General features: G+C 37.4%; 1 protein-coding gene across 1 annotated transcript in view; it reads left to right on the top strand.

Moving 5' to 3' along the window:
- Window positions 1-13,820, top strand: part of LOC131031150 (uncharacterized) — a 122,369-nt gene that overhangs the window by 15,055 nt on the left and 93,494 nt on the right. The window contains exons 3-5 of the mRNA XM_057962190.2: window positions 2,240-2,301; window positions 2,951-3,086; window positions 3,272-3,344. Of these exons, the coding sequence (XP_057818173.2) occupies window positions 2,240-2,301; window positions 2,951-3,086; window positions 3,272-3,344 (271 nt within the window). The remainder of the gene's footprint in view (window positions 1-2,239; window positions 2,302-2,950; window positions 3,087-3,271; window positions 3,345-13,820) is intronic.

Below are 13,820 nucleotides of genomic sequence, written 5' to 3'. Positions count from 1 at the left end.
TCTCAGTTTCGTACTTGGAAGATAGTACCTAGCTGTGTTCTTGTAATTCTAGTGCTGTCAGTGAGTGTTTTCCAGATTGTGGAGAATTTTGTGTGGGATTGGAGTGTTTTTTGGTTGCTGGTCGCGGAGTTGCTGAAACCATATTTTGCTCGTATCTCTTGGCCATGCGATTCTATCATTTTGGGTATTTGCTCTGTGGATTTCTATGTCCTAGGCGATGGCATTTGCAAGTTTTCACCACTAAACTTTAAGTAATCAATTTTATTTTGCAAATTGTACTTCCCAGTCTAGGTGTCATTCTTGTGTGGGCATTTTTGGAAGCAAGAAGTGGTAAATGGGGTATATGGAGGTCACTTCTCTGATTGTAATTGGTCATTTTCGATATATTAGCAGTTTGGGAGTCTTTGGGGATGTTAGAGGTGAGTAGTGAGTGAGTTTCATGCATTTTAGTGTGTCTTGGTGTTGCTGGTTGTGCATTCCAGCTTGCTGTCATAAAATTACAGATTTCCAGAAGTTGGTGTTTGGGTGTGCCCTTCGTAGTGTGAGTAGATTAGTTGATTTGGGTGTGATTTGGGGTGATTTGGGTGAGTTTGGAGAGAGAATTAAGCATTTCTTAGTTTCTTGAAGCTGCTGGTCTGTGTGTTATTGATCCTAGGATTTCATAATTTCATGTTGAAGGATCTTTTGGGAGTTAGTAACTGTTTGAAGATATTTATCAGCATTGGACAGCATTACTTCTCTATTCTATCTCTCTATTTTATATTGTAAGCTTAGTAGTAGTACTACTAACCATTTCTGGATTGTAAGCATTCCCACTGGAAAGTGGAAGAGGCTGGCTTGCCGCCTATATTTTGATATTTGTTGCTCAGTCCTCCCGCTGCATAAGTGGTAGAGTGATATCTGTTTGTAATGGTCCTCCCGCTGCATAAGCGGTTGAGTGATATTTATTGTAATGATCCTCCTGCTGCATAAGAGGTTGAGTTGAGCTTGTTTGATGTGTTCAGTCCTCCCGCTGAAATATTGCGGTTGAGTGATTCGTGTTTTGGGAGTGTTGTTCTCTTGGCTGTTTACCGCCAAGCTTCTTGATTCACTCGCTGGATAAGCGGAAGGGGCTGGCTTGCCGCCCATTATTGTATTTAGCACTTTAGCAGATTATTACTAACGATCCCCTGCTACCGTATGCTCTCACCCTCCCAGTCTGGGCTCTCGGTGATCAAAAGGTGTGGGGTTCCCTTCAGTTGTTTGGATTTCATTGTTCTAACCCTAACGGGTGATTGGTGTGATTGTGATTTTGCTATTGAAAAATAAAAAAAGAGCCATGGATACACATGCTCAAAAAAGAGGAAATTAGTTCAGGAAGCCAGGGTTTGCAGCCTCAAAGATCTTTGCTAGAGGAATAGCTTAGGTTAGCTATGGGGTATGTCAAGGGTGAAAAGAATATTAAAAATATCCAATGGATGGATTATTAACAGCATTCTGCTTGTTATTGAAAGTCATTTATGAATTTATACATATATTTGATTTCTTCAATCCCTAGTCTTGAGTCCAAGTCAATAGTTTTGGCTGCTGAGTTGTTTTTTCCAAGTTTTAAAACTATGGATCTAAGAATAGGAATGTTTTTGCCAAATATGTGTATTGGATTGTGAATACTTTTATGGATTTGTATGCACTTGGTGGAAGTATTGGTAAAAGTTTTTGTCTTTAATATGAAATAAGAGATAAGTTAATTAAGATAAATTCTTTTATTTGGTTAAGTAAATTACTGCCTTATTCCAGCAGTAATGAGAAGAGAGACACTGCAATCTAATTCCAAGTGAATTTGTCTCGAAATTATGAGAAGGTGAGCAAATTTACCCACTTAGTTTGTTTTCTACTCGGATACTTGTGCTTTGTCAATTTTCCTAAAATTGATAGAATATTAATTTTGTTTTAACAGAAAAAGTAGCTGTTTTAGCAATAAAATTTTAATTGAAGGCTAACTGCACAATCACCATCTTTCGGAAAACAATTCAGTCAATCCAACTTTTCATTCTATTGTGCTTTATGGTGGTTTTCACTTTTGCAGTTTGCAATTCATGACACCTTTGTATTCAAGCACCAAACAGCACAAGTTGTCTTTTCCTAGCAATAATTGGACAATTTAAAGTTTTAATTTTTAAAAGGTCTACAAGTTTACCCTATGTATACATGGGTCCCTAAGGAGCTATTTTATAATTTGGAATATTATGTGGTATAACAGATGGAAGAAGATGTTGGCATCTGCAATAGGTGCTGTGGAAGCTGTCACCTTTGACTATCCATGTGAGTGGCTAATATTCTTTAGCAACTTTTTTTAGCTTATTTCAATATGTAGGTGTTTTGGATGTGGTAAAATGTTTGATTTTAGAGGATTGATTTAACTCTTTTAAGCATATTGTGACATCTTTTTTTTTTTTTTTTTTCTTTTTTTAAATATACAATTTTTTACATACTAGTTCACATGTCTACGGATTCTAGTCTTATTATTAGCAAATGGCATTTACTGTTTCTTACTTATGTGTATAATCTTCATATACATATGACAAGCATTCCCAATGTAGGTGTCACATACTGCATAATTTTTGTTAAGAAAGGGCTACAATATTTTGGAAGTATTACTTTACTATGGTTCTTTCTTTATAAACTTATCGTCAATTGGTAGCAATAAATAGATAGCCGGTTTAAAATGGGTAAAAGAATCTGATTTTTTATTAGCAAATGCCATTTACTGTCTCTTACTTATCTGTACAATCTTCATATACATGTGACAAGCATTCCCAGTGTAGGCCTCACATACTGTACAATTTCTGTTGAAAAAAGGGCGACAATCTTTTAGAAGTATTACGTCACTATGGCCCTTTCATTATAACCTATTGTTTATTGATAGTAATAAATAGATAGCAGCTCTAAATGGGTAAAAGAATTTTTGCAGATTTTTCTGGAGGAAAACGCGGGGCACCTCCTAAGGCAGAAAATTTGGTTGATCCTCATGTAGAAGAAGTGAGGAAAGCTGTTGCCAAGCATCCAGGGCATCCACTGATCTTGGTGGGAAAATCAATGGGCTCGAGGTACTAATGATGTTGGCATACAACTCTGATATCAAGGATAGTTAAAGAAATGTCATCATTTGTGTGTCAAGAAATTCTAATCATGAAGTAACCGCTTGTCAAAGTGCCAGAAAAATAGGTCTGGGATGCTCATTAACATACTTTAGGATATTAGTTTATATAGATTTATCATTTTTTAATCTCAGGGTAAGTTGCATGGTAGCAGAAAAAGAAGATATTGATGTCTCTGCAGTAGTTTGCTTGGGTTACCCTCTAAAGGTGAGTTGAGTTTATTCAGTTCTATCTCATTAAGTCATTATTTATAATAGCACTGTTATACACAGGTATGCTTGTACGGGCATTTAATTTCTTAGATTCTAAATGTAAGAGAAGAGATATGAATTCCAGCCTGATGAATTGGCAGATTGAGGTCATAAGAGTGATGAAATAACAAATTATACAGCAGACTGTAATACCAGTTAAACAATTTAAGATTGATAAAGGCAGTAATATTTTTGTTGTCAATGTGTTATGAAATTTGAATTGTATGTTAAGATTCTAGAAGTTTGCTTGTCCCATCTTTCACTAATATTGCTCTGACATGAACCCAGACATGTGGACCACAGGTTTCATGTAAATTATACATTATGGTGTTCATTAGTATATGATTTAACCATGCGACTTGATGCTGAAGTAATATTGTGTCAATTTTAGGATTCCTTTGGCAATATCTATATAAGGTCACTGTAAATGGCTGATTTACCTGGTTATTTTTAATTTAGAATAGCATTGAACAATTATACATCCATTAAAGGTTGTCATTTATTATCTTTAGATTTTTATCTTGCTATTGGTTGAGTTTGTGTTCAATCTCCATGAAGACATATCATGAATGGGGTTTAATTTAATTATGTATTACTTCCATTGGTGCGTGTCATCAAGTTGCCTGATTTAGACCTGATATGGTTCTATGCTACGTTTCACTGAGTTTTGGGGACAGGGACGGCAGGGGATGGTGGGACGTGTTTCTGGTATGGGGGTACTTTTGGGCCATTTTTTAGGGGACGCTTGGTAAAAACATAGGGGAATTTTTGTTGGAATCAAGGAACACTGAGAGGGGGGGGGGGGTGAATAAATGTTCTGGAATTTTTATCTGTATTAACCTGTTCTTTCAACCACTTAGTGCAAATGAAGAAAAGTAAAGTGTAGAAACACAAAGCAAAGATCAACAACACCATAACACCAAGATTTTACCGTGGAAACCTGGTTAAGGGAAAAACTATAGTGGGATTCAAACCCACAATATTAATATACTGTGTTAGAAGTATAAAAATATTACATGAGGGGAATGCACATGCATTTGGGCACACTGCCTAGAGCTCATTGCTCAATTACAAGTAAGGGCTACGACCCCGGAAGACTCACTGCCTCGAGCTTGCTGCTCAATTACAAGTAAGGGCAACAACCCCAGAAGGCTCACTGCCTTACAAAAGATTACAGATAATAATTGGAATGTCTAAACTGATAAACAACATCTACAAATGCCTGAAACAATTCCGATTAAGCACAAAATACTCTATTCTGCAACTCCACTCTGTTATGATAATTTGCTGTAATCCGGAGCACAAATCCTTCAACTGCGCATGTGAAACTATGCACAATCGCTCATACACACATCACACATAGCCACAAATACCGAAAATGATCAAATCAATCGCCTATATATATCCGCAACATCAAAATAAATCTATTTCATGTCGGCCCAAAAATGCATAACACGCAAATGAAACGTGTTACCCAAAATGGCTCAATCCAATCTCCAATGCATATGCGGACCAAAACAAATTGTCCACACGCCTCCCACATGTCGGCACAACATCCTTGAACACACAAAGAACTGCCAAAATCACTCCTCACGATCCACACAAGAATCTTCACACGCTACTGATGAACACTGTTCTACCAGAAAACCTGTCTACTGGATCTTCCAATTTACACAAGACTCAACACCGGAGGCCATAAACCTGGAATAAAACATATTACATGTCCATAATGCATCTCCGAGATCCGCAACACCAAATACTCAACACATCTGAATCGCCAGCCAAAACACTGTACACTCTGCTGGATGTCTTGTTCTTCTCACTGGACCTCATTGGACGTTAAACAATTTTCCGGTATGAATGAATCATGAACTGCGGATTGGATATTTGACTCAAGTTGCCATCAATGACAACATCTGAGCAACAATGCAGTGTCTCTTGCCAACAATCCCCCCCTTTGGCATTGATGGCAACACTTAGTGAAAAATGACTAAGTGTCGTACCAAAACCAAAATATATACACTGCAACAAGAATCTAACTGCCAGACTCCAAAAATCAATAACTCCCCCTAAGATCAACATTTTTCACTACTATACACTCCTCCTTTGACAATAATGCCAAAGATGGAATTTTGGAAATAAAAATTTAGACCAAAAATGTTATTTACATATGTACACACACAAAAATTTGAAGATGTCTGCATATAAATTCTTCAATCTGTCCAAGTGGCTGTCCCAACCCTTCTTCAAGCTCTCCAAAACTGTTATCAGACCACTGAAAAGATAAGCTTGGGCTTCTGTGGTCTTCAGGTCTGTTGGATCACTGTTGGCCAAAGCATCTTGAGAGTCCTGTAAGGTACTGAGCATAATATCTAACTTAGGAGTAATGAGACACCTAAGTTCTCCAACTTTGCCAATTATTCTCTCCCGTTTATGACTCAAGCTTCTGATTTTCTCAAGTATTGATATCACCTTATTTTCATGACTACTCAATGATACTGACAGAGGATCAACCGACTGAGATATGCATTCAAGCTCATCCTCATGTAACTTGACTTCTTCTCAATGGCAACAGCGAACTTGGACTAAGATAAGCATGATTTATATAAGTTCCCACCTTCGGACAGTGCATCTTTCATGTTCTTCACACATGTATCTAAAGTGACTTTGTCTTTAACAATCATCTTTTTCAAATTTCGGAGCCTCTTTGCATTGAATTCATTTTTGACCTTCTCCTAAGCAGATTTCTCAAAAGATTCAAAATGTGTATTTACAGAATTAATCAAACTCTTTAATTGCCCGGATGGAGTATCTGAGATTCTGAAGTATCTTTTTGAAACGAGGGCATCAACTTTTCAAAAACACCGGTTGCCAAGGTTAGCTACATACTATCCTTTGTATGAGATTTCAAAAGATCCTCACTAGCCTTCGGTTGCGCAAATGATGCAAGTTGAAGCTTTTGAATTCGAGAGAGGGAGGCAAGGTTAATCAGACCTTGAATAAATTCCAGATCATCAATGACTGTCTTTCCCTTTACTGTCTTTGCAGTGTCTTTTGCCTCAGTCTTGACTTCAACTTTAATCTCCACCTTTTCTTTTTCTGCATTCTTCTCAGGAACCAGAGGGTCAACTGCAACAACCGGAGGATTCTCAACCTTGTCCTTTCCTTCATCTGCTTTTCCTGTATCTTCATCACCCTTGTCAACTGCATCTTTAGCTTTGACTTCTTTTTGCACATTAACCTTTGCATGTTGAACTGTTTGGACTTCCGGGATAGAAGTATCATCTACCGTCTGCTCGGCTTGAGTTGGCATGTTTTGCTCTTCCAGATGAGATTCTTGATTGACTTCATATTTGTTTTCTAGCAAAACTTTTCTCCAAATTTTCTCAGTTTCCTGTGCAACTTCATCAATTTTCCCTAACATGATTTTATTTACTTTGTGCTTACTTCTGAACTCATATTTTTGCTAGTTTAAGTAGTCTATCTATCTCTTCTTTAGTGATAACTAAACATAAGTTATCAAATATATATTCTTTCAGGTTCTCATCTTGCTTATTTGCTGTTTGTCTCCTAGCATCCAAAATGTCATACAAGCTCTTGGGTATGAATGTCATTAGTTCAATCAAATCTTTACTATATACATTCAAATACTCTACACTAGCTTCTTCTAAAGTTCTTTTCCCGGATTCATCAAAATTTTCATACCATTCTGCTAATGGCTTTAGGTTACCATTCTTAACAACTTCATTCACAATTTCGCTCAAAGACATGGGAGGCTTAACTTCTAGCTTACCTTTCTTCAATGCCTCATCAAGTTCTGATGGCTTGGATTTCTTGCCAGGTTTAACTCTACCGGATGGCTCTTCTTTTGCAACTTTTGTGGCCTTAGCAACTTTAGCCTTCACCTCCTTCACTGCTTCATCCAATTCGGTCTCCTCATCATCAATAGGAATAAATACTCTAGCTTGTCCTCTCTTCCTCTTCCCTTCACCGATGGCTTGACTGAAGATTTAGGCTTGCTTGTTGTCTTTGCAGGACTGAAGGAAGGAGCTGTGCTTCTGGATTGCCTTGGCTTAGGCTTAGGCGCTTCCGGTTTAGATTCCTTCTTTACACTCTGCTCCTCAAAGAGAATATTTTCCTCTCTATCTTTTCGAACCGCTTCCTTTGTTATCCCCATGCTTTCTGCAAGAGCCTCTACCTCCTTTCTTACCTTATTTTGTATTGCAGGCTTCTTGAACTGCTGATGTAGCTTAAATTCTTCTCCTTGTATGTGCCAAACCTCTCCTCATTGGGGTCCACCAATTAACTCAACAAATGTTGTGCATACGGTTCCAAAATCTGTTCTTCGACCTCATAGCCCATAGGCACAATCCATATTGTTCGGGGCTCTACAACTTCCATCAGACATTGATCTGTATCTACCATAAAATAGATAGTGTCCTGATATTTTTCTACAATAGATTTAGGGATTCTTTCCCTCTCATGCATTTCTTCGTGGAAGTTTTTGAAGTAACCCCATAGATTCTTATTCTAGACCTTAGAGTCATTGGAATTGTATAGGTATTCCTGGATCTGAACTCCTACCGACCTATCAAAGGCCCACTGCACTTGCCCACAATATTAATATACTCTGTTAGAAGTATAAAAATATTACATGAGGGGAATGCACATGCATTCAGGCACACTGCCTAGAGCTCATTGCTCAATTACAAGTAAGGGCTACAACCCCGGAAGGCTCACTGCCTTACAAAAGATTACAGATAATAATTGGAATGTCTGAATTGATAAACAACATCTACAAATGCCTGAAACAGTTCTGGTTAAGCACAAAATACTCTGTTCCGCAACTCTGCTCTGTTCTGATAATAATTTGCAGTAATCCGAAGCACAAATCCTTCAACTGCGCACAATCACTCATACACACATCACACATAGCCACAGATACTGAAAATGATCAAATCAATCGCCTATATATATATCGCAACATCAAAATAAATCTATTTCATGTCGGCCCAAAAACGCATAACACGCAAATAAAACGTGTTACCCAAAACGGCTCAATCCAATCTCCAATGCATATGCAGACCAAAACAAATTGTCCACACGCTTCGCACATGTTGGCTCAACATCCTTGAAAATGCAAACAACCGCCAAAATCACTCTGCATGATCCGCACAAAGAATCTTAACACGCTACTGCTGATGAATACTGTTCTACTAGAAAACCTGTCTACCGAATCTTCTAATTTACATAAGACTCAACACCAGAGGCCATAAACTAGGAATAATGTAGTATCCCAGTTATTTTGTTTTTGTTTTTTAGGCCAATAATAATCATCCACAAACAGATAACCCGTTAAGGTTAGAAATCATAAATTGAAAACTTGCTGGAAAATGCAACCCTTCCACTTTTTGATCACCAAGTGCCCAATGTGGGAAGGTGAGAGCATACGGTGTTGAGGGGATCGTTAGCTTCAAATAACTGGAAACAATACAATACTTGGGCGGCAAGCCAGCCGCTTCCGCTTATCTAGCAGGAATGCAAGAAACTTGGCGGTGAACTAGCCAAGAGAAACATACAAAGGCACAAATCACTCAACCGCGATATTTCAGCGGGAGGACTGAAATTACAAAACAATCTCAACTCAACCGCTTATGCAGCGGGAGGACCATTACACTTAGACATCACTCGACCACTTATGCAGTGGGATGACTGAATTACAATTTACTTGAAAAATAGGCGGCAAGCTAGCCTCTTCCACTTTTCAACGGGGTGAGAGTTACAAGCCAGAATTGGTTAGTAGTACTACTACTTAACCTTACAATAATCAAGATAATGTGAGAAGAGAGTAATGCTGAACATCCAAATAAGAACATGAAATTTCTGTTAACATCAAAGTTTGCAGGCTGGAATTGCAAAACCAGCAGCCTATGGATTCACTAAAATGTTCATAACTCTTTCATTACTCACCCAATTCACCCAAAATCTGTTCTAAACAATGGCTATACCCGCTACAATGAAAACAAACCCAAGGAAAGCCATCGAAACACCCATATTTATTTTGCACGCTTCCCAATGCATTCACAAAACCCAACGCCTAACCTGGGAAGTTCGATTTGCAATATAAAAATCCACACTCAAAATAAGATGCTAAAACTTACAATATGCATCGCCAGTGGTAGGAAGGAAGGATGAGCCGGTACCCAGAATGATGGAATCGCCTGGCCAAGAGGTGTGAGCAAAATACACTTTCAGCAGTCCCGCGATCAGCAACCAGAAAACACTCCAATCTCAATTAAAACACTCCACAATCTGCAACTCACTCACCAACAACATTGGGAATACATGGACACAGCTAGGTACTATCTTGCAAGTACGAAACTGAGACTTAGCTAGGAAGCCACACTTCGAAGCTCAGATTTTCAATCGCCAATTTGGCAGCATAACGATGCAAATTCATTTTTTACCAAATGAGAGGCCAAGCACCTGTATTTATAGATTTTTCCCTTTGAAATTCAAATCCAAATGGCGCCCAAAACCATTGAAATTCAATTTCATTTCATGTCATAGCCTCCCCTAGACATGGTGTTAATTTTCCCAAATTCCCTAGGCAAAGTTCGAACTTTTTCCTAGGTGACAACTTTGCGATATAAAATAATAAAAACTTGAAATATTTTATCTTTCTCAATGCCACCTTTTTTAATGCCATTGACTTAGGAAAATAAGAATATTGCTGGCGGATAGATATTTTTCCTAAGTTGCCCCATAACACAATTAATCAGTAATAAAAATAATTAAATATCAAACCTTAGGATAAGGAATTAATATTTAATTAAATAACTTACAACTCCAATACTGATTAATACCAAAATCAAGGATGAAGTTGTGCGATGAAGACCACTGAATTGTGCTGAGTCAGGACCTTGTCCGAGACTGCTAAAAATAGAAATGCTCAACACAGCCACTTACTAAAAATAGTAAGTCAAGAAATACTGCTCCGAAAAACATAATCTTCGCACCCAGAGAAAGAGCTTGGAAAGCTCAGTAGAACTGCATCAACCAAACAGCCAAACCCTAATTTACTAAAAATAGTAAGTTCTGACTTCACCAAAGAATCAAATGCATGTTATGCCACCCTGGAGTTCATGGAAAACCCAAAAGGAAACCATAAGTAGAACTGAAGAATTCCCTCCTGCCAACCCTAAAAAGCTCATGCAGAACTCCACAAAGGTTGGAAACCCTAATTCTCTCTTCCAAATAGCCTAAGGGTCTCTGGAATAGGCCAATGGACCACTGAACTAATCACTACGGAGAAGGGGACATTACAAATAAGACATATTACATGTCCATAATGCATCTCCGAGATCCGCAACACCAAATACTAAACACATTTGAATCGCTAGCCAAAACACTGTACACTCTGCCGGATGTTCCGTTCTTCTCACCGGACCTCATCAGACCTTAATCAATCTTCCAGTATGAATGAATCATGAACTGCGTATTGGATATTTGACTCAAGTTGCCATCAATGACAACATCTGGGCAACAATGCAGTGTCTCTTGCCAACAATTTTAAAAAATATAGAGAAATTTCAAATATGCATATCATAACAGTGTAGAAGCTTAATACATAGAATTAGACTTGAATTTACATAATTAACATAAACATCTTGAAAGATGCATTTTATTTGATAAACAAGTCATACACTACTTTTTATTAAGTAAATAGACAATATAGTTATACAGTATTAAAAAATGGTGGGTGATAAAAAGACACGCCATTAGAATCTAAACAAGACCAAACCCAAACAAGAACTGCATTTTCTTCTTGATCACCTCCCTGTCTAAACCAGCTGATGAAAGAAAAAAAATAGAAGATACACAGGTACATGCATACCAGAATTCAATTCAGAAACCAGAAATTGTTACACAGACTTATATTTGGAGTCTTATATTATAGCTTGTGATAGTGAGCTTCCTTTCAAAATACCGAATTCAGTAAGCATATTAAAGATGCAATCGTGATCAAAGGCTAAACAATTAAAAAGATCACTTTGCATCATTGAAATAGACAGTCTATACATTCCAACTCATCTTTGTAGTGGCTAAACAACTTGAGCAGCTGGGTTGCCTTCTCTCTGGTTTTCTCAGAACAACCCAATTGAATGACCACCAAAATCTTCTGAAACGGGCCAAGCGAGTCTCAGAAACGTTTCCGTTTTTAGCTGGGAATGAGGGACGGGTAGGGTACGGGGAAAAGCTGTCCCTGCGTCCCCGTGGAACATAGGTTCTATGTTATGTGTATTGCTTCCTATATCAAATGAGAGACAAATTAATCTATCCCAACTTGTAAAGGTAACCTTTAATAATTTGCACTAAACTATTAAATAAAAACACAATCCTATGTGGTCATCCCTTGGGTGATAGGCACTAAATAGATCAATACTTATGGGCATGCTTTATATCAATATACCTATGTTCTATAGAGTTTTCAGGATGGGGATGATGGGGGATGGGGTGATGTGTTTCGGGATGGCTTTTCTAGGAGCCATTTTCTAGGGGACAATAGGGGATGACAAAATAAAATTTAGAGAAAATTTAAAATATATAGAAAGTTTCTTATATCATATGATAAGTCATTCACCATATTCATTATATAACCATATTTTGAAACTTTAGGGATGAATTAAGAGTTTACATGAGTTGACATTTAAATTAACGACATTTCAATGTCTAATCATTTTAGCTTTCATTATCAATGTGCACATACAACAAAAGGAAAAGGTTGAAAAGCTACAACTCCAAAAGGGTAGAATGTAGACAACTACCTCTGTTGCTGCGATGCCTTTGTTTCATCTTCTTCTAAGGCTGAATCTAAATTAGATCTTGAATCTGAGTCATTGCCAATATGAGGGATTGCCTCATCCAATGGAACTCCAACCAATTCCTCTCGTGCCTTCACCTCATGCTTTTGTGTGGCTTCTTTAGGATCAACATTCTGTCATGCAAGTGGAGTTTGTTGATATTCATGAGTTGTCTATTTTGAAATTGTAGGGAACTCTGCATGGCCACAAGCTCCCCAACTTGCTAATAGGTAAGCCTATTCCTTTTAATTGACAATATGAAGTTGTTTGTGGACTAATCCTTCTCAACAACAAAGGAATTGGCAACTTGTGGAAATTGTCAGTTGGAAAACATCCTCAATTGTGATTCATCATGGACATGCCATGTGCACCATCCAATAGGGTTGGTTTTAGCTAATTTAGCCTTGGAGATTGACAAAGGCAAGTTGTCGTGTTTTAAAATTTTAAGTAAAGTTGACTCCTCATTGCTATACATCTTTCAAAGGGCTTTCATGAGCCTTTAATTCACCTCTTCATCGTCTGAATGAGGCAATATCGTAGGTGTTATTGCATACCATTTGGAATTTTAGAGCATAGATTGCCATATGAAGTGGGGTGTTCATAGTGTTCCACCATTATATCATAATGTTCCACCATTATATCATAATGGGTCTAATATGGTTCTTATATGGTCCCAAATCAAGAACACTATTGTGAATTGCTTGCCTTATCTGTCCAAGCATGCTATCAAATGTTTCATAAATCTCTTCAAGACTAGGAGAGTTTATATTAGAATTTCTACAAACAACCTTTTAAAAAAAAGAATAAGACTCATATGACAAATTTTGAATGCTATTACAAAAAATGAAAATAATTGTAAAAGTACAACATTAATATATTGATAATTTTTTTTTAACAATAAAATCAAAAGTTTCTTACCTTATTGTGGACCACCAATCATCATTAAGCATTTTTTGCTACACACTTTTTCTTTAGACTGTTTTTTTTCTCTACTCATCTACCTCACTCTACATTAACCATCATTTATTGTAGAGACTCTTGCACCTCAATCATCTTTAACAAAATAAAGTAGTTGACATATTTTGTTTCTATGGGTTTGAGAAATTCCTTTCTCAAAAAAGTGTTGAAGAAAATGAGATGTAGTTGTTACAAATGAACATTTATATCTCGCTTTTGCCATCACTCTCTTTAATCAATCCATCTCCCCAATTCATTTCAATGCATGAACACAACATAGGGTCCAAAGAATGTGTTTTTAAGCACCCCCCAGGGCCCCCACCATCATGCCAGCTAATTTACATACGTGCTAAATTGGTGATCATCTTGACAACATATTAGGCCTCAACCTCTTATACAGCCTCCTTGAAAATAAAAAAATGAAAGCTTGCATCTTTGTGCTTTCTAGAACCATCAATAGCTCTAAGAAAATAAGAGCTAGTTGCATATGTGACTATGATATTGATGAGAGGCTCATGTTTGATATTAGTCCACCCATCCATGATAATAGAGCAACCCATCCTTAGGAAAGTGTGCTTCATGTCTTCTATCACCATGCACTTTAGGATACT

This window comes from Cryptomeria japonica, chromosome 7 (assembly GCF_030272615.1).
Source record: "Cryptomeria japonica chromosome 7, Sugi_1.0, whole genome shotgun sequence".
In the NCBI taxonomy this organism is placed as follows: domain Eukaryota; kingdom Viridiplantae; phylum Streptophyta; class Pinopsida; order Cupressales; family Cupressaceae; genus Cryptomeria; species Cryptomeria japonica.
This window is presented reverse-complemented; position numbering and strand designations above follow the sequence as displayed.